At 44.0% G+C, this 21,888-nt stretch overlaps 1 protein-coding gene across 6 annotated transcripts in view; it reads left to right on the top strand.

The window, feature by feature from the left end:
• The window catches only part of lrriq1 (leucine-rich repeats and IQ motif containing 1), a 44,979-nt gene that overhangs the window by 15,126 nt on the left and 7,965 nt on the right, over positions 1–21,888 (top strand). For 3 of the 6 annotated variants that reach the window (XM_008410864.3, XM_008410865.2, XM_081607699.1), the window contains exons 13-21: positions 526–948; positions 3,370–3,529; positions 5,324–5,449; positions 6,464–6,553; positions 7,552–7,643; positions 8,939–9,025; positions 9,133–9,221; positions 10,116–10,205; positions 21,266–21,380. In XM_008410864.3, coding sequence (XP_008409086.2) covers positions 526–948; positions 3,370–3,529; positions 5,324–5,449; positions 6,464–6,553; positions 7,552–7,643; positions 8,939–9,025; positions 9,133–9,221; positions 10,116–10,205; positions 21,266–21,380 — 1,272 coding nt within the window. Of the gene's footprint in view, positions 1–525; positions 949–3,369; positions 3,530–5,323; positions 5,450–6,463; positions 6,554–7,551; positions 7,644–8,938; positions 9,026–9,132; positions 9,222–10,115; positions 10,206–12,710; positions 14,979–21,265; positions 21,381–21,888 lie in introns of those variants that run through there. The other 3 variants (XM_008410866.3, XM_008410867.2, XM_008410868.2) reach the window with 2 other exon arrangements.

Genomic DNA, 21,888 nt, shown 5'->3' with positions numbered 1-21,888 from the left:
CAAAGGATCCAAACTAATTGAAAAAACTGTTCCCCTCCTCGCCTGTGGTGGCGCTATACCAAGAACTACTGAATGAAATGACATGAAAACCTCTGAAGAAGACATTTCATAAAACGTAAACAAAAAATGGAGTGGTTTCAGATTTTAGCAGTTGTAGGGTTTCTCTTTTGTCTTTGGAAAAGTCCACGAGCATTTTCTCCCTCTAGTGCTAGACTCACACGTTTGTTTTGGTTCTATCGACCCAGAATGCCTTGCGCTATAATCCGCTTCCTGTTTCTGGAGCCGTCTCTGGTACGCTTGCATCCACTAAATCATGCTAAATCGAAATAGTGAAGGACTGCTTTAAATGTAATAAAAGGAAGGTAAGGTTATGTTTTTACACTTTAATAAATGACTTGAGCAATAAGATTTACTAAAATATCTAAGTGAAATTCAGAGGGTTTTTCTTAGAAGCTAAAATAAACATACATTTATATACATTTTAAAATGTTTTCCTTTGTTTGTGTGTTGTTGTTTTTTTTACAGAAAGGCTTCATCTTCTCTGGATGCTATGAAAAACTGCTGCCATCACTTTACTCAGGCTTTGCAGCTAGCCGAGGACCAGAGATTTGCTCATGAATACGGTGGCATCACTGTGTCTGCAGGCCAAGCAAGGCCCGAGAAACCCCCGGGCATGGATGGTAGAAGTCAGGGAAAGCTCACAGATTCCTTGAAAACCGAGTCTGCTGCCATACGACCTCCTGACAACCTGAGCAGAAACGAACCCGGATGTACTGAGGACACGCCAGATGAAAAGAGCCCACAGGATACATTTGGAAGTGTTACAACAGGTCAGAGGTCGACAACGGAGTCAAATGTTGCCAGAGGTTTTGTTGACTTTCTCCCTACAAATGGAGAAAGAACCTCCACCAGTTTGGACATGGGACCAGACGACCTGGACAGTAAAAAGTAATTTACCTAATGTTTACATCTGTTTAAGGAAGTTCTACCCAGTTTACCAAAAACCATTTGATTTAAAGCTGCAGGATGTAACATTTATAAAAAGAAAAAGTTTTTTACATATTTGTTAATATCACTATATTGTTACACCATAATACAAGACAGGTAATCTGAGCTATTATTTCCGTCTTAAGAAAAGCAACCGGTCATGGTCAGAAACAACCAATCAGAGCCAGGAGAATGGCCTTAGTGCTGTCAATCAATCTTGGGTATGTGCTGCTAAGTGTAGGGTACAGTACTCCTTCAGATTGAATTTGTTTGGTGGAAATTGTCTCAGGTTTCCTCAAGAACACTGTAAAACACAATAGATTTGATTGAGTGTTATATCAAATGGTGAGACAGCCACAAAGCTTCTCCAATCCATGACTCTTACAGCTCCGTGCTTCACAGGTAGCATAGGGTTCTTTTACATGGAATTTAGTTTTAGTTATTTAGTATTTAGTTTATGGCAAATATGCCATCATCTCTGGTGTCCATCTTGCACATTACACCCATGATGCCTGAGTAGGCATACACTTTTGTATCGACAGTAGCACGGAATGCTTTTGGAGAGTTCCTCCGGCATCTTCTGGTCTGCTTTCATGGTCTACCTTTACGTTACGCTCCAGCTCAAACTTTTTTGAGACATCTTGAAATTCCTTACCAGTCATACTCTGCTACAATCTCCTCTCTAAAGGCTTAAGGAAACTTGTTCAGTTTTACCATGGTGAAACTGAGAGAGTTTTCCATCAGTCTTGCCATTCTTACATCGACAGCCAAGAGCAGACCAAAAGTCTGAGGGCAACACTCCATCAAAAATAATGAGTAACCATGTTCTTATTATGCGTTCCTGGTCTGAATTCCAGTATGTAATTTCTGCTACTTTGAGTGGAAAATTAAAATGGGTATTAATCCAAACTTGAAAAGAAATATCCATCCATCCATTTTCTTTCACTCTTGTCCCTCAGTGGGGTCGGGAGGGTTGCTGGTGCCTATCTCCAGCTAACGTTCCGGGCGAGAGGCGGGGTTCACCCTTGTCAGGTCGCCAGTATGTTGCAGGGCAACACAGAGACACACAACCATGCACACACACACTCACACCTAGGGGCAATTTGGAAAGGCCAATTAACCTAACAGTCATGTTTTTGGACTGTGGGAGGAAACCGGAGTACCCGGAGAAAACCCACGCATACACAGGGAGAACATGCAAACTCCATGCAGAAAGACCGGGGCCGGGAATCGAACCCAGAACCTTCGTGCTGCAAGGCAACAGCTCTACCAACTGCGCCACTGTGCAGCCGAAAAGAAATATATAAATAATAAATATATATTTTTTAAAGGGGAACTGTTAAACAAAATTTACTTTTTGATCGTGTTTGTACTTCAGTTTGGGTCTCTGTTGATTCTAGAAACAATCCAAGAGCTAAAAATATGTATCCAGCCATTTTGTGGCAATAAGTCAACATGTCTGGAAATCGTGCTGTTTCAAAAACCTCCCGATTATGACATCACAACCAGCCAGCCGGCTTTGTTACTGCAAAGCACTCATCTTTATTATTAGTAGATTTTGACTCCAGGTCAAAGATTTATGGTCGGATCAATTGCGCATCAATCTGCGCATCAATCTGCTTCTATTTTGATGTGTATAAAGTAGAAATATTGAGTTGGGGGGGGGGCGTGGCCAGCAACACTCATTCTGAAAGAAGCTCAAAATAAGAAGAATTGATAATGAAACCTCATTATCTCAGAATGATTTTGTGTAAAAAAAAAAAAAAAGTTGAACATATTTTGTGTAACCCATAGACCCACCCTAACGTTTTTAAAAGGAATCACAATGGGGCCCTTTGAAATATATTTCTCTGTGTTTTGGCTGTTCATCTACATGACTTACTTTCATGACAATTCCGTGTCACTAAAGTCTAACTTAAATATCCATATGTTCAAAAAAGTGAATAAAACCACACAGGCTGCTGCAGGGTGTTAGAATTTTTTTACATGACCGTATGTGATTTACTTTAATGGTACAAAACTGAACACAGCTGGAACAAAGCAAACACATCACATTTTTATCTCATTTGCTTCATTGCAGCTGAACCTTTTTATTAGTTTCTGCTGCAGGCCATTTGTCATCATTGGAGCCTCTTCTAGTTGATTTACAGTGAGAGATGTTGAAGATCTCCTTCATTTTAACACACCGCCTTATCATTAACACTCTGCTATCTTTGCGAGGGTAATATATCTTTGGTATGAGCCCTGGCTCAGGACAAGCCTAGTCTCTCATGAGTTCTTCACTCCATATTTCTGCTTCAAACCAAAAGAAAAATCAGTTTTGAAAGGTGGTCAGTGCGATGTTACTTACCTTGTGTGTTGTTTCTATTGTCATTTGAGCAGTGTTTCCACTGTGGTTCAGAGAATGCAGAGGACATCCGGGGAGAAATGTGGACATGCCGAAGCCTCGGATATTAGAGGAGAAGCAGAAAAGCCGTTGTTTGAGCTTTCCGTTAATAACATGAACGCCACTTGTGAAAACCACGCAGCAACTGTTATACAGGTAAAACCTTCCTGGCCAAGAGTCAAAGTGTAGCTTCACGGAATCATTTTTAAACTTTAGGACCACAAACGAAATGTTAGTCCCCCTGAAGATTTTGTGATGTCAGCCTCATTTGAGAAAGTGAGTAGTGCCATGCATAAGTATTCTTGCTTCTTGCACTCTATATTTGCATTCAAACTTCAATTGAGTTAAGTAAAACCGCCCACAAATAGCTAAACCATTAACCATCATTCATCTCCTTGGCAACTACCAGGACGTGGAGATTTAACCACCGTTCACAAGCCTCAACAGTTTCAGCAGTTTCCTAAGGTAGTACCGACTGATAGACGCAGCTATCTAGACGCAGTATGGTAGGAAGATCTGACAAGGCAAAGCAGATTATCAGGACACCAGCAGAACGTTCTTTATGTACCCAACTGCTGACTTGTTCCTTCAGCTCTGGCCTTCTCGATTTCAGTCCATGTTTAGCTTTTTTCACGTTTAGTCCTTGGTTCATGTCTGCCAGTATGAATTATTTGTTAATGCATCACGAGGAGGAAAAAATAACATCCATAAGTCCCACAGTTCCATCCATCTTCCCAAAAGTTCTGTCCCTGCCGAAGAAAACTTCCACAAAGCGTGACGTTTTCTGCACAATGTCAGTGTTGGTCCCTTCTGTGCAGATAGCCCCATAGTCCACCTGCTATCTACATTTCTTAATATTTCTTCATTAGGACTAGATATCGATCTAGATACTGATATTGATTGGTATTTGTTGCGAATCTCTGCAGAGTTACTTTGCCTTCTTGGCTCCTCTGCCTGTAGGTCTACGTGGATGATGGGTTAGCAGATGTGCCATAATTTCAGATGACGGATCGCACAGTGCTCTGACTCAGCTCGACATTGTGTTTTATAATGCATCTAGTTAAAATGTCTCCATATCTTTATGTCCGCCCTCGGTCTTCGTTGGTCAGCTTTTAATTAAAACAGTGACAGCAATGACTGATTTTCCTTCTGCTTTGTGTTTGTCCACTACATAAAACTCCAAGAAAACACACTTTGAGTTCAATAAGTTTGTGGATATCCAAGAGCACTTTTGTGAGGCGATATATTTTCAATCAAACTCAACCAACCTGCAAAGCCTCTGAAATGTTTTAGGAGGGTATAAAGAGACCTGTGGATTTGTAAATAATGGCCGGCTCTGAAGCCACTTTCACACTTTGGATTTATGAATCTATACCTACACATCCTCGATCATCAATCTGCTGGCCCCCAGTGTGTTCGGGACGTTTACTTGGCTAATCCTCTTCACTTAACTGAGCGCTGCCGATCTGAAAAAACATGCTACTCGCCACCTCTCTGATATCCTCTCTCAGCACAAGAAGTGTTTGATGAGTCCTTTAGGATTCTCCAGAGGAGAAAGCGGGGGTAGGAGAGGTAAAGGAACAGTATTTAGGGGTGTGTGTGTGTTGGATGGGTACGGAGTGATTAATCAGATTCCAGCGACGTGCGGTAGTAAGAGCTCTAGAATTCCTGCGAGGTTCGGCTTAAAGCGAAGCGTGCCCCCCCTCCTACCACCCCTTGCCTCCCCAGCTCTGTTGGGAATTGGAGGATTTAGGGGAGCGCTGGAGCTCCATTTGTCTCAGAGCAACATGGAGTCATGCAGAGTTCAGAAAGCAGAACGTTCAGCAATTAAAATAGGGTCTAACATGTTTTATCTCTCTAATGGGATAACATGCAGTATTTACGTTTGGGGCCGTGATTCATAGACAGTGTTCAGACTTTTTTTTCCCCCTTTTCTGTGTGTACCTCTAGGCGTTTTGGAGGGGCTGCGCTCTGAGGAGGAGGCTTGCATCCACCCTCGCTGCCTTCACGCGCCCTGACTCAGGAGAGGACGACACCTTAGAGGAGCTGGACGTGGAGGAATTTGTCGTCGATGAGGTACGCAAGTTTGTGTTTACCTCTGACCTGTACATAGACTCTGAACCGTGCTTAAGAATTCAGGTCTGACGACTGGTCAAAAACCCAGCCACATTTACACCATAAGGTACACCGGTTAATTGCCCCCGATTTTGTTACATTTTCTAGATCGGTGACCGGCCGATACTAAGGTTCGGCGATATGTCAGATTTTTCCCAATATATATTCGTCAGTCCAACAAATGATGATATATTTGCGCAGGTAACATTTTGGACTTTTTTTGGGTGGATGAAACAATGTAAACATGCATCCACTGATTTGCCAATTTAGAACACAAACGTCTGTCCAAAAATGTAGGAACAAGTTGCCAAAAAATACAAAGTTGCATATTTAAGATTACTTGGGCTTTAAATGGGATGAAGAGGTAAACCATAGGCTGCCGCAAAGGACTCAAACCATCTGGTTGATTACGTTATGCAATCACCATGTGCTGCAGCTCCGTCAACAAGCTGAAATACAAAATATGGTTAAATATAAAAACGACAGCCCAGATGGAAACAGGGAGGCTTGGTTGGAACTCTCTCAAAGCGAAATGCATAAGAAACGTTTCCCATTGACGTCACAAATGGCAGGAAAATATACATACAATTTTTTGCATGTCACTCTGCTATTTAGAACTCAAAAATTTTGTCACTGTTTAACAACTTTTCAGACCAAAAAAATTCAGAATCAGCAGGTCAGGCTTTCTAAAGTCAGCTAGAAAATCGTAATCGGTGCGCCCTTAGCATACATGTAACTTCGAGGTGTATTTTGAATTTGTGTAGATAAGAAAAAAAATCTGCATTAAATTCAAGTGCAAGCTTTCAAATGGAGTTAAATATTTAATTTCTCTATTGATTCACCAGCTTTCCTGTGTGGGAAAAACTTATTTATAAGTTCCAAATGAATAGAACCCACACTACAGATAGGCAAGTTATGTTTGTTACTATGTACTGCATTATGCATATATATTTGTTGACCATTTTCTGCTCAAAGTCAGCACTGGAGGAACTCTGGACAATGACCTTCTCTGAGGATTCTCCTCCTATGCGTCATCCTGTGACAGAGCAACACTTACCTCCACAGGTAAACTGTAGTTTTCCCAAATCCACTTTAATTGTGAAAATGGCCTGTTGTGTTTTGTAGCCGACTGGTAGGTAAAAACAATGATTTACCAGCCTATATTATCTGTCAATGAAAATTTAAAAGCCACTTTCTTAGACCTGTTCCTTTTACATCTTACTTAACCCACACTACCTCCCTCCTTTTCCTCAGAGCTTACACTCCCCCTCCCTGATTGATCTTTAAATTTATTCTTTTAAAAACCAGGATTATTTCCCTGAGGGACTGAAGGTTGCTCAGCACCAGCAGATGTCATTTATCACACTGGCTGAAATGTCGTCCTGTTTTTTTCTTTTCTCCCCCCTCCTCTTACCTCTTGTTGGATCTTTTCTTTGGAGCATGCTCAGCACAGTACATCATGGTAGCCCAGTCGGGCCAGCTGATGTGCTGCAGCTGCCGGTGTGGTCGGCTCCAGTCTGTTGACGCTGAGCTGAGGTGCACATCAAAAGGCGATGATGAACAATTCCGCACTCGGATGGAGAGAAAACGGGACCTGAAGCTGTTAAGCTGTTCGTCTGAATTACACTTGAGAGTTTCATGAGTAGGAAAACTTACTGAGGGTGAAATGTATCCGTTAAATATTTAACATGAAAACAAACTTTTGATTTAAATGTAATTGCCTGTTATTGTGTGTAATGTAAGGTAACAGTGCAGCATATTAAGGTACCTACCACAATTATTTAGACCTCCGGTTAAGATCTGTAAAATCCTCGTCGATGCGTGTGTGTGTATCTGCCACACAATTAGAGTGGTGAGAAGGATAAAAGCTTCTAGGGGTTTCTGAGGCAAAACACAAAGAGCGCAGAGCCCCCCTCACCCCCTGAACCCAGCAGTCCAGGAACCTATCCTGGCAATTACCAGAACATAGTCATGTTAGCATCCTCGCTCCCACACTGGCAACTGGCAGCAAGATCGCCTAAGAACTTGTTAAATTCATGTAATGTCGGTAATGTCACTCCCAGGTTGAACTTCAGCCAAGGCAGCCCTGGGAGGCTGATGAGAAAGAAGAAGAAGTGAAAGAAGAAGAACAAGATTCATTATGGAGTTCTACTAGGTAATAAAATGCAATGACTCACTCCATTGACCATATAATTACACAATTGCACATTTCTAAAATAAATTTGTTAAATGAAAACGTGGCAATTTTGAAAAAACAAATCATTTTATGATAAAAAAGAAATTGGTGCCAGGGTGAGGTGGGGCTTTTTGCCATATCGTAATTGTTTTTTTTCCCCACAAAACTGCAATAAAAACACTTTCTTTGTATCACACGGGTCACGTCATCAACAACCGGATGTTGCCACTGGTGCAAACCACAAAGAAGACGACAACAGGAAGTAGTTGGAGGATGATGGCGCAGCATGTTTTTGAATGACTTATCATGTGAACAAATTCATTCACGTTTGATTTTAATCAAGCTTCTTATTTAATGGAAACACTGTTATTGAGACATTGTGTTTTTTCGACATTATTGGAATATTGACAAAGTTTTACCCACATTTGCAGCTTCTGTTGATATGATGGGTGGAATTGCCTAATCTCCTTATCAGGAAATTTTGATCATTGAACTTGGCACAGAGATCCAAACCAGTTGCACTAAAAAAGGAAATAAAACAGAGTTCATTTCACATTTAAGTGAAGTTAGATTCTTTCTGAACATTTCAGTCATGAAAGAAATGTACGATTTTTTGTAAAATTACTTTACCCTAACTGAAATTTCCAAAATAATGCCAACATTTCTGCATCTGGCATGTTCCTTTGTTTAAAAAAAGTCATAGATTTTATTTTTTTTTAAGTGTTAGACTTTGTGGAAATGTTTGTTTAAATTAGGTGGCAGCTTGAAAAAACCTGACATAGATGTATATAAAAAATATAGCTTACAGTGTTTGCGCTTCCTCTGACTTCTTTTATGAACACTCATTTGCTACAGAAAGTAGTAAATTATTAAGTATTATTCCGAGGAATATTGTTAGCATGATCTGGTCACATGCTAGCAGATAGCATGTGACCAGATTGTGCTAACAACTGACCAGTTTGGGCTGGTCAAGTGAAAAACTTGGGAGTTTCTGTTCCTAACTAGTATCCTCATGTATCTCTGATAGTTTTGATTAATTTTTATAATGTGTATGTTTTAAAAAAATAATAAAAAACATTAACTTCTAACATCAATTAGGTTACCAAATCTCGACATTATGGCACAGTTAAGCTAGAGATAGCCATATGTGTTAAAGTGAGCAAAAATTATACTAAATACTAAAATATTATAACATGTTCACTTTTTTGTGATAATAAAAATAAATTTTTTTTAACGTGAAATTTTTTTAAATATTGTGAATTCTTTATTTTCAGTAGCAAGACTAAAGCTTCAACCTGTATTCAGAGTGGTCAGAGTATGCTCTCTTTTTCTGAAAGATCAGAAAAAATTCTACAAGAATGGTAACTCATTATATCTCATACGCTGTTGCATTGTCCTTTATCGATATAATGTGTGAATTCAATACAACAGAAGTTTTAGATAATCGTCTCTGTCTCGCCGTCTGCAGGGGCTTCACCAACAGCCGCACAGCTTTTCTGATGCTGAAAAGAGCTCAGAAGATGAAGACGACCAAAAAGCAGCGGAAAAAACACAGAAGTGAGTGTGTAACCCTACACACTGTAGAGACCATAACTACAGCTAAAGTTTGTTCTTCCACTTTGTAACTATTGCTTTTCACTACAAATAAGTTGAAGTTTGCATTTATAATGCAAGAAAACTTGGAAAAATCCCAGGGATGTGACTACTGCTCTACCTGTAGTCCCTGTTTTGTTTACTGGTTGAAGAAATTGATGGTTTGATTGTTTTGTAAAAATGTTCTTGTGTTATGAGGAAGATCTGCTTCCTATACAACTTATTTTGTAAAAAAAAAAAAAAAAAAAAAAAAATCACACGTAAATACCTCGGCCTGTTTTTTTTTTCATTCTCATGTGTTTTTCTTCCAGTCTTGCCTCAGCAGCGGTGACCCTTTCCAGCCAATGTACACTAATGAGCCATAACAGGCAGCAGAAGCGGGGCCTGTCGCCTCTCATTGGCCCGTTTTTTTAAAAGCCAGCTAAATAAATAATAATTGTCAGGAGAGCTTCTGGCGAGTCGTCTCGTGACGACTTTCAGTCCACCTCGTTGTAAGGGCTCAGCGTAGCCGCTGTGAAAGTTGACCTCACCTCTGCTCTGCTCTGCTCCGAGACACACTGCTCCTGACACGGATATCATGCATGTAGGTCATGTACAGGGAGGCTGCTCTTTGATCATAATTGCAAATGCATGACTGAAATTGCGGCTCTCTTGTCATCTTGTGCCACCAACACACAGGTCTATGTCGACTGTAACTCCTAATGGCATGTCCCTCAGTGAAACCAGAGCTCTGCTCTAATACTTTCCGAATCTTTCATCTTGTTTTTTGTTTTTTTTCCTTTCTTGTTCTTCTTGTTTTTGCTTCTGGTTTTAAGCCTGCTATATCCCTCATTGATGCTCTCTTTTGGTTCCTCTTAGATCCCTTTGCCTTCAGTGGGTGCAATTACCAAATAAGCCCAGCGGAGGCGAGGAACAGAATTTCACGACGCGGCAGACAAACTTTTGGAGGTAGGACTTAGGATATGTTACAGTCCAGATTTTTAAGTCTTTGTTGTGTTTTCTTATGTTTGTTAAGAAACTTATATGTCTTCCATTTTTCCCATACTAAGCCCTTTACAGATCAAAGATTTTTTATTTTTTTACCCAAGGGTATGGCAAAATGTAGTTTCATGTAATGGCATGCAACGTAATGTAATACATATGCAATATACGTATTACCCTGCAGGGCATAAACCAAACTCCAGCACGGGGATTTTGAAACATTTCAGCTATCGAGAAGAGCTTGTAGCATTTTCTGTGGACTCCTGGTATTCACAGGGGTTCAGGACCACAGCCACCTGTGAACAGCTAAAATCCAGAGATACTTGGGACACCCTCTAATAATATTTATAGCTGCATATTTTATTAGCTCAAACACCAAATTCACCTTCATATGCATTAATATGCACATTGGAAGAAATAGCAGAAACTATTTTCTACAGGCAAGGAAAATAAATGGCAATCCCGTTGATTTGCAAACAACAGCTAGTAGCTTGTCAAGAAGCATTGCATTTAGTTATCTATCCTTCCCAAGCTGCCTTTTCTTTAGAATATGAGCTATGAAAAAGTCTGCAAATAGGTGAATTTATCTGAAAATAATTCAGAGTTATGCTCCACAGAAAACTCTGTGAATACTAAACCACGAACAGGCAGGAATCCACTGTTGCAGTTATAATAAAAGTTATAATAAAATGACTAGGTTCCAGATTTAAATTTGTATAACCTCACAGTCAGAAGAGCCTCACAACAATAAACAATGAACTAAAGCTAATTATCCAAAGTAATACTTCACTTGAGCAGTTGAGGAATTGTTCTACCAAACAGGACACAGTTTTTAACCACATTTCAAAATGTAAATGCAGCATTCATTGGTGATTAACGGTAGAAAAATTGTTCAAACAGCAAAAGTAAGAATCAACTATCAACCCAGCCAGTTGTCTTACACTTTGCTTCCTCTAGACTCTAAAGGAAGCAAAGTGTAAGACAACTGGCTGGGTTGTTTTACAACCCAGCCAGTTGTTCTTACAAGTTTAGAGGGTCTGGACCCTCAGCACTTGAGAAACATGTTCTTCCTGGAGGCATGTTGAAGTTTGAAATAATTTGATTTGATTTTACCCAATTGCTAACATTTAGCTGAGACGTTATTAGATGCCCCAGCTCAATGAAGCTTACCCGTCACCGTGTAGGTTCTAAACAACACCGGGGGGAATAGGGCCACAACATCTTTACCAGTGAAATGTCTTGAACATTCCTGTTGCTCAGATGTCATTTGTTTAATGTCTGGAAGCAAGGCCAACACAGACTGAATGGCTTTGTTGAATTATATCAACTTTTCAATGCTAGCACTGGAATCATATCTGAGTGCAACACCTCTGTTGATATGCTCTCAGCCAACTGGCAGAAGAAGACTGTTTCTATCTGAAGGATGTATTACATCACAACAAGATTTCCAGCTCTTTTTATTATCTGTCCTTTCCACCCTTGTTTACATAAGCCATCTAAATGAACTGGAGTTTTCCAGTGCATATTAAGCTGTTGAATCAATTTAAACAACTCCATTAGCTGGTCGTATCACCAGGCATTTATGACTAGTTCACAAGTGATTTTTTGCAAGTCCGAGTCAACTCTTACATTTTTGATCTCAGGTCTAAGCCTAGCCCCAAGTCTTTGATCTCAATTCTTTGATCTCAAATCCAGGTCAACTCAAGTCTTTGATCTCAGGTTCAAGTTAATGGCCTGTTGTTGTTGTCTCTACCTTCCAGACCACTCAGGTCTTTTGGTTCTGACCTACTCTACATCCGCAAAATGGCCGAAACACTGAGTTCCGTTAAATGAAAACTAAATACCCACCTGTTTAGTGTTGTCTTTGACCCATGATCACTGGAACATTGACCAACGTACTAGATGTGAATTGATGATTTTGATGCTGAGAGAATGTAATGTTTCTTTCTGGTGACTGTATGATGATGCATTGTTGTTGAAAAGTGCTATACCAATAAACTTGATTGATTTAAGGATGACCATGAGCTGACATAAATGATAGAGGTGGTGGGTCTCCCTTGTAGTGTTGTGGTTACACTCCTCTCCTGACCTGTGGAAGGCTCCCCCCCGCCTCCTCCGGATCCTTTCCCAGTGCCCGGGGCCTCGGCAGCCCCAACCCAGCCCGGCTCCGCCAGCACTCCCCGGCAGGGGCTAACGTTTCAGGCTTTGACTCAAGCCCCTTCTGGAGGTGATTAGCCCCAAACCCATGACAGATTCTTTCCGAGATATCTGACGCGGCATGTTTATTTTATCCGGGCTCGTTGTGTGGATGTGCTGGACATGAGTAACCCACTTGAAATGGGTATCGGCTTACACGTGCAAAGAGAGACACAAGAGAGAGACGACGGTGCAAAGACCTTGAAAAATCTTCTTTTTTAAGAGCAGCAAACCGAGATATACATTTCCCCGTTTTATTTAATTTGTGTCTTTCAGTGTGAGAATGCTCCGTGGGACGGAGATGTTTCATGCCTCCGAGCGCTTCTGCTAATTTCCACTCTTACTTTTCCACTGACACCTTCCACTCGTCGCCTGGAGGCACACACTTCCACTCTGTTCCAGCCGAACTTCAACTTCATCACACATCTGTCCTCAAGTCACAGCGCCTGACGGTTCTGTGTTTTTATTTCAGCCGCGGACCCCTACCTCTTGAACACTTAACTCGGTTTCACACTTCATGTCATCAACAAAGTCGAGCTGAAACTCAACCACTGTGTTTAACTCCAATCCTCCAAAATACCTCAATCTCATAACATTTGCCGCCTCTTATGTGCATTCAGTTCTCAAGCTCCTATATACTCTGTCTAAGGGAGCAAATCTTCTCTCTATTCAGGAAGTGTTGGCACACTTTAGAGGCGAGCAGAGCAGTTAGAGCAGTCTGAGCTACTAACATGGATAGACGTCCAACTGAAAACACTAATTCAGTCATGTCTCAGACATGCTCTAATTCATCTTCCACTTTGCACATGTCATTTAAACTTTAAACACTGCTTGTAATACACTTTGAAATGTCTCAATTCAAGCGGAGAGTACAGGCAGGACCACGTTTAGATTTTTAGATGTAGTTGGAGGTCATACTTTTCTGGTTTATCTCAGGCAAAATGTTGTAAACAAGTCTGTGATGTATTTTGATTTTGGTGAGCACAATGTACCCACTCCACCCCCTTAGTTGTGGATGTTGAAAGATATTTTTTGGTCATAACTGTGTTGTTTTTCAGAGTACAACAGCATTAAAAACAAGAATCAAAAAACAAGAAAATGAAAATGAAACAAAATGCAGATTTGGTTTTAAACTTTTGATTAGCTGATTGTCAGTCTGTTTAAATTTAATGCAGTTTTCACTCATATTATTTTTGGAAAAACTTTGCAGCAATATTCTTCAAAACCACAGGTTAAGGTACTGACTTTGTTTGGTCCATTACACCTTGATTTTTTGAGGCATTCTGTTGCAGATTGACTGCATTATTTGGGACTTATTTTCCCACTTTATGCAACATTTGGCTAAGCTTTCGCTTCACATTTGACTCTGGAATATGTTCGTTTACTGAGCAGTTCAGGGTTGAATCACAAGGCCTTTGGCTGCAGACAAACCTGAATCATAGACCTGCTTTCAAAATGCTTGAGCGTTATAATTGATGAGGCCTTTGGTCTGGTATGTTAATTGATTTCTGCCAAACCTGATTAAAGTATACCTAAATACCTCTATTTTGAGCCAGCTGGCATGCTTGGGGTTTTGTAAATTCTATGGATATTGACTGTTCTGTTCCTGGCTCTCTTACAGGGACAGTATTATGTAAAATCGACTTTTTCAAGCTTTACATCATGTTGTGATGTCATTCCCTCATCAACATTCTGCTTTGATTATTTCATGCATGTGTGAGAAATCTTTTAATCTCCCTTGACAACCATTCAACTGGGCAAAACGCCTCATTGGTCCTAGCACCGCCTTCTAGGACAAAGTTCCTCCTCAGGGCAGCAGTTTCCAAGCTTCTGCCTCACAGAGCATCCCTCCCCCGCGGCTCTCCCACTCTACTCCTTCAGACTAGCCAGCGGCAATTAGCATACACCTGGTGGAACTGAGCATTTGCTGAGATCATTGTAGGAGCTACTTCTCACTGCAACGCTGGTGAAAATGTTGTTAAAAGGTTAATAGAGGAGCGATGTTGTGATGACTTCCTGAAGATGGAACATAGGAAAAAGCAAGAGTTTCTTAAAGGGACAGAGGCCCAATTTGAATGTGTAAATTATAATTTTAAGATTTTAAAGTAATTTTTGATATACTAAGTGAAGGTAACATAGTTACTTGATTGTGCTATGAAATGATTCTATGTGGCTGGAAAAAGCATAATACTGCCTCTTTAATTGTCTTAAATTATTTTTTACTTGTGAATAATCTTTTTCACTGTTGAATGCTGGACTCTAGAATTGGTTTTCTAACAATTTCTTCTTAAAGACTTCTTCTGATGTTTTTCCTCCTTGGGATTGACCCAACATGCCTCATGTTGGAAAGCAAACTGCCAAAACCCACTGCATTTTTCAGGGTGGTCGGACTTGATGATGATGAATTAAATCAATTGCTACTTTCCCTCCTAGAACTTCTGAAAGCAGCAATTTTGTTTCCAGTTTTACTGTGTACTGTTTTTTTCATTTATTTAGTTCAATAAAGAGAAAATCATTTCTATTAAATCCTGATAGGTGGAAACTGTCATGATCCGTGGTTCTATGTGTTTATTTTCTAGTTTCTGTGTGATTCTGTTCCCTGTTGGTCCTGTCTCTGCGTCTTTCCCCGTTGATTGTCTCCCAGGTGTGTCTCGTTCCCGTGATTGCCCCGTGTGTATTTAGTCTCCCCTGTTGTCTGTATTCTTCGTCGGGTCCTTGTCTATCGCTTGTCATAGTTTGTCTACTGAATGTCTATTCCTTGTTGGTTGATGTCACCTTCTCCGTGCTATCAGTTTCCTCGTGCTGTCTCCCTGTTGTTCCTTTTGAGAAGTCCTTATCATTAAATTCATCATTTACCGCTACATCCTGGGTCCTGCCTGCGTCTTCACTCATCGGTAAACACCGCTTCCTGACAGAAGGACCCGACCACGACCACTAACGGTGAGGAACGCTACCTTTCATCATGGACCCAGCAGACCGTCGTTCCCTGTTTAGGGAGATCAGGAGATACGACGAGGAATGTAAGAAACCATATTCTCCGTTCACCCGCCTCAACGCCGCCATTCGGATGGTGATCCACCTAGACAGGTGGATCCAGCTCCTTCCTGGGTTGGGCTTGGAGGATTTTTACCAGGAGGTAAAACGGGAGCTGGAGACGGTAAAGGCTGTGCTGGCAGCGAGACCCAAGCCAGCTCCGTCTCTTCGCCCAGCCTACCCGTCTCCAGCCGCCACAGCCTGGTCACCCTGTCCTGCACCCGCTGCCGGCGTGCAGCTCCCCGAGCTTCCTGCACCCACTGCCGGCGTGCAGCTCCCCGAGTTTCCTGCGCCCGCTGCCGACGACCGGATGAGTCCCTGGTGGGGGACTCGTATGGCGATCTGCCCACCAGGTGTCGGGCCACGGCGATACCATCGCTCTGAGCCGCCGGAGGTCCCGGCCCCGGGGCATCGACGTCGCCGCCGCCCTCGACCACCGGAGTTTCCCGTGCCCGCTGCCGGTGAGCAGCCGCCAGAGTCCCCTAGTGTCCCTCCAGAGTCCCCTAGTGTCCCTCCAGAGTCCCTAGTGTCCTCCAGAGTCCCCTAGTGTCCTCCAGAGTCCCCTGTGTCCCTCCAGAGTCCCCTAGTGTCCCTCCAGAGTCCCTAGTGTCCTCCAGATCCCCCTAGTGTCCCTCCAGAGTCCCCTAGTGTCCCTCCAGAGTCCCCTAGTGTCCCTCCAGAGTCCCCTAGTGTCCCTCCAGAGTCCCCTAGTGTCCCTCCAGAGTCCCCTAGTGTCCCTCCAGAGTCCCCTAGTGTCCCTCCAGAGTCCCCTAGTGTCCCTCCAGAGTCCCCTAGTGTCCTCCAGAGTCCCCTAGTGTCCCTCCAGAGTCCCCTAGTGTCCCTCCAGAGTCCCCTAGTGTCCCTCCAGAGTCCCTAGTGTCCCTCCAGAGTCCCTAGTGTCCTCCAGAGTCCCCTAGTGTCCCTCCAGAGTCCCCTAGTGTCCCTCCAGAGTCGCCTAGTGTCCCTCCAGAGTCCCCTAGTGTCCCTCCAGAGTCCCCTAGTGTCCCTCCAGAGTCCCCTAGTGTCCCTCCAGAGTCCCCTAGTGTCCCTCCAGAGTCCCCTAGTGTCCCTCCAGAGTCCCCTAGTGTCCCTCCAGAGTCCCCTAGTGTCCCTCCAGAGTCCCCTAGTGTCCCTCCAGAGTCCCCTAGTGTCCCTCCCGAGTCCCCTAGTGTCCCTCCAGAGTCCCTAGTGTCCCTCCAGAGTCCCCTAGTGTCCCTCCAGAGTCCCCTAGTGTCCCTCCAGAGTCCCCTAGTGCCCTCCAGAGTCCCTAGTGTCCCTCCAGAGTCCCTAGTGTCCCTCCAGATCCCCTAGTGTCCTCCAGAGTCCCCTAGTGTCCCTCCAGAGTCCCCTAGTGTCCCTCCAGAGTCCCCTAGCGTCCCTCCAGAGTCCCCTAGCGTCCCTCCAGAGTCCCCTAGCGTCCCTCCAGAGTCCCCTAGCGTCCCTCCAGAGTCCCCTAGCGTCCTTCTCGAGTCCCCTAGCGTCCTTCTCGAGTCCCCTAGCGTCCTCCCAGAGCTTCCTAGCGCCCTTCCCGAGTCCCCTAGCGTCCTCCCAGAGCTTCCTAGCGTCCTTCCCGAGTTCCCTAGTGTCCTTCCCGAGCTCCCAGCGCCCGCAGCAGCCGGCGCTCCGCCAGAGCTCCCAGCTCCAGAGCTCCCAGCGCCCGCAGCAGCCGGCGCTCCGCCAGAGCTCCCAGCGCCCGCAGCAGATGGCGCTCCGCCAGAGCTCCCAGCGCCCGGAGCAGCCGGCGCTCCGCCTGAGCTCTCCGAGTCCGCTGCCGGTGAGCAGCTCCCCGGTGAACCTCCCGAGAATCCAGCCGGCCGTCCTGCCGGTTCCACAGCCTCGGCTCCGCCCGAGCTCCCAGCGCCTGCAGCAGCCGGCGCTCCGCCAGAGCTCCCTGAGTCCGCTGCCGGTGCGCAGCTCCCCGGCGTTCCGCCCGAGACTCCGCCCGGCCGTCCTGCCGGTTTCCCGGCCTCTGCTCCGCCCGGCCGTCCTGCCGGTTTCCCGGCCTCTGCTCCGCCCGGCCGTCCTGCCGGTTTCCCGGCCTCTGCTCCGCCCGGCCGTCCTGCCGGTTTCCCGGCCTCTGCTCCGCCCGGCCGTCCTGCCGGTTCCCCGGCCTCTGCTCCGCCCGAGCCCACGGCCTCTGCTCCGCCCGAGCCCACGGTCTCTGCTCCGCCCGGACCCCAGTCTCCAGCGCCTGCAGCAGCCGGCGCTCCGACCGGCCCACCGCGGCACAAGCTCCGCCTCCAGCGTCGCCGCCCACCGCGGCTCAAGCTCCGCCTCCAGCGTCGCCGCCCACCGCGGCTCAAGCTCCGCCTCCAGCGTCGCCGCCCACCGCGGCTCAAGCTCCGCCTCCAGCGTCGCCGCCCACCGCGGCTCAAGCTCCGCCTCCAGCGTCGCCGCCCACCGCGGCTCAAGCTCCGCCTCCAGCGTCGCCGCCCACCGCGGCTCAAGCTCCGCCTCCTGCGTCGCCGCCCACCGCGGCTCAAGCTCCGCCTCCTGCGTCGCCGCCCACCGCGGCTCAAGCTCCGCCTCCTGCGTCGCCGCCCACCGCGGCTCAAGCTCCGCCTCCTGCGTCGCCGCCCGCCGGACCTCCCACGAGAGGTCTGCCTCCTGTGCCGTGGTCGGCCCCCGGAGGGTTTTGCGGTGCTTATTTCGTTTTGGATTTGTTTTTTGTTTTTCTGGACTCTGGCCCTCCTACCGTCGCCCCTCCGCCCTCCCTGTTGGGATCTGGTTTTTGTTTCTGGACTCTGGCCCTCCTGCCGTCGCCCCTCCGCCCACCCTGTTGGGTTGTTTTTTGTTTTTTGGACTCTTTTTGTTGGGCGCCTGGTAGTCGCCCCTTGAGGAGGGGGTACTGTCATGATCCGTGGTTCTATGTGTTTATTTTCTAGTTTCTGTGTGATTCTGTTCCCTGTTGGTCCTGTCTCTGCGTCTTTCCCCGTTGATTGTCTCCCAGGTGTGTCTCGTTCCCGTGATTGCCCCGTGTGTATTTAGTCTCCCCTGTTGTCTGTATTCTTCGTCGGGTCCTTGTCTATCGCTTGTCATAGTTTGTCTACTGAATGTCTATTCCTTGTTGGTTGATGTCACCTTCTCCGTGCTATCAGTTTCCTCGTGCTGTCTCCCTGTTGTTCCTTTTGAGAAGTCCTTATCATTAAATTCATCATTTACCGCTACATCCTGGGTCCTGCCTGCGTCTTCACTCATCGGTAAACACCGCTTCCTGACAGAAACTAAAAAGAGTATAACGTGACTTTACGACGTGTGACTGTATTCGCTTTAGATATCCAAATGTATGAATGCCAAGCACATTGGATCTTTTGTTAATTCAACCTTTTTTTTTCTTTTCTTTTCTTTTTTTTTTAGTGACAACAGGTTTATAATGTGCAAAACTCTATGGTACCACTCGATTTACTGTTTCGTAGAATTGCTCAAATTCCGTTTTCTCTGGCAGATACTGAGGTTGAACCTGCCAGTTCTGATCCCTGACGGAGTCTGATTCATTTAAGAACTATAAAACATTGAAGACAAACAAATATTTGGCAGCTCCTTTCACAGAGGTAGTGGTTTAGAGTGTATGGATTACGGTCTGATTCAGGGTTAGGATTACCTAAACTAACAGAGAATTATGGAGTCATAAGGTGATCCTAAAGCTTTTTCTTTTTTTGTTAAACAAACAAAAATGTTGTTGGTACATGTGCTTAGAGACCAAAAATAATGAGATTTTTTTCGTTTTGATTAATTTGATGAATAGGGACAAATGAACTTTGGAAGTATAAAGTTTTGATTCTAAATTTCTAACATAAATATCATCACCTTCCTAAAATAATGGCCAAAGTCATTTTTTGCCAAAAGCAATTTAGGCAAAAAATGACCATTATTTCAGGAAGGTGATGACATGGAAAATGAAAGTTGTTTAAATATTTGACCTTTTGACGCCAGCTCAGCAATCAGAGCAAATCAGAGGAAAATAGTTTATTATGTGAACTATTTCTGATCCATTTGTCCCAGTGAGAATAAATCGGACGAGGTTCTGCGGTATCCAACCAGTTCCTTAAAGGGGCAGCGTTATGTAAAATTGACGTTTTTGAGCTCTACGTTATGTTGTAATGTTATTCCATCAACAAAAACACACCTGGAGTGTTGCTTTGATTCTATCACGCAAGGTCCGCCTTTGGAAGCTGCTCCTCCTCAGCATTGCAGTTCCCAAGCTTCTGACTGAGGGGGGGGAGGAACTTTTTAAGCTCCTTCAGACTAGCCAACAGCAATTAGCAGGCACATGATGAAACTGCACATCTGCTGAGCACATTGTAGGAGCTACTTCTCACTGCAACGCTGGTGAAAACGTTGTTAATAGGTTAATAGAGGAGTCATGTTATGACGACTTCCTGGAGGCGGGGTCTCAGAAAGAACAGGAGTTTCTTAAAGAGACAGAGGCCCTATGTCAAGGCGTTAAATATCAAAGTCAAATTTCTTTTAAGTCATATTTCATATCTATAGCATTTTTATAACAACTGAAGTTAACATAGTTACTTGATTTTGCTATAGAAAGGCGTCATATGCCTGGAAAGTGCATAATGCTGCCCCTTTAATTGTCTTCGGTTAGCCAGGGGGGCTAAAGCCTCCAACTTCCTCCCTAACTTTCTTATTCAGAGTTCTTTCAGTAGACATTAGATCACTTGATGTGCCTATGAGCCCCGTTAAATAGGCGTGACTCCTACAGACCCTGTCTTGATGTCCAGCGGGGGAGTAGCTTCAGGAGGTTGGAGGAGGTCAGGGAGGAGCTCTGGGTCTTCTGAAGGGAAAAGGAAAAGAGAGACAGGACGGGAGCTGGAAGGAAGGGCGGGAGTTGGTTTGGGGGGGTGAATGTTACATGAGAGTAGCATTAATGCAGACTGTATATCACCGAATTCATCTTGGATTACCTCCACACAATGAGAATCACAGTGATTGTAAATTATCATTAGCTGCTTTAAAACCATACATATAAAACCCTGATATAATTAGTGCATATAAAACAGTTTATGGGCAATTTTTGAGTCATTCTGTGAATTATTGGTAATTGTTTAATTACTTTAATTGTCCTGTTTTAAGAGAAAGCAGCTGCAAAATAAAAAAATTGAAGAATCTGTAGCAATTTGGGCTGCAAATGCTGCCTTTCTCTCTCAAATTTCGGAACTGCGTACAGCCATTTCCTGGCCTTTGTTGCCCCGGGGGGAGGCATCCATCACTTGACATTTTTAGTGGGGCCTTTCAATTAACCCATGAAAACTGTAAAGCCTTTCTCCTCTTTTCTTTTCGTTTTTTTTTTCTCTTTCTGTTTTACAGCTCCACAAAAGCGAGTAAATCGCTTAAATAAATGCGTCATTAGTTCCAGCGCCGGACTGTCAAAATTCATTATCAGTTTACACCCATCCACTGCGGCTTTACTGTCACTGCAGCATAAATGTTTACTTTGAATTATGGCCTTATTATGGGATTTCAGCACAACTCATAAATCAGGAGCCCTTTCAGATCTCCCTCCGCAACAAACTGCTACGTGTTGCTTTGATTGGGTTTCACAAAGGACTGCAGGCCTTCACAGAGCTGCAAGAGAAATCACAAAGAGGCTTCCGTTAGCATCATTTGGATATTTTATGATGATCAAATTAACGGAACACACATGTCGAGTGGACAAACCTGACTAACTGTTACTAGCATTTCCAATGATGAGCTTGCTCTGTGTATACAATTTAGATAGTCTCCTAAATAAGAGTGAACAAAATACAGGCTTTTCACGTTTATTTTCTGGGTTCTGTCGGGTGCAGTCGGCGAGGCCCAGGTGGGTCTTCGGAGAGCAGAGCGACCGGAGCAGATGAGGCGGCAACAAGATGAGCAACAGCCGAAGACGCAGGTCGCTCTGCGTGAGCAGCACTCAGAGAGGTGAGGGGCTTCATGTTGCTGCTGGATGTGTTTCATAAAGCCTTCAAATAAATTCATCTTTTATCGTAGCAATATGATCTCACAAGAGAAAAAAAAGATTTTTCTTTTGTTTTTATAAAATCCCTTTTACCACACTTACTCTCATACCTAATAATCCAACGTGAGATTTGTGTTGTATGTCCTTATGTTGATCTTATTAGCTGCATTTCCATTACAAATGTGTATAAACCTTCGTCAATATTCTGCAGGTGTCGAAAAACACAATTTCACAATTGCAGTGTTTCCATTAAATAAGAAATTAAATTAAAATCACACATGAATAAGCTTGTTCACGTCATAAATCATTAAAAATCATGGAAGCGACGGATGTAACATGAATATATTAGTATTTCAGCCATGGTACTAGCACTCATCGTCTATCAGCCTTCAGCGGTTACGTACGGACGTTTTGGGGAAATTGTAGTCAGTGATTTTACAGAAGAGCTATGGATTCAACATGCTGGAATGA

Source organism: Poecilia reticulata, chromosome 6 (genome assembly GCF_904066995.2).
Source record: "Poecilia reticulata chromosome 6, P_reticulata-male-v2, whole genome shotgun sequence".
NCBI classification, from domain to species: Eukaryota; Metazoa; Chordata; class Actinopteri; order Cyprinodontiformes; family Poeciliidae; genus Poecilia; species Poecilia reticulata.
The sequence above is the reverse complement of the archived record's forward strand: the minus strand, read 5'-3'. Positions and strand labels throughout refer to the sequence as shown.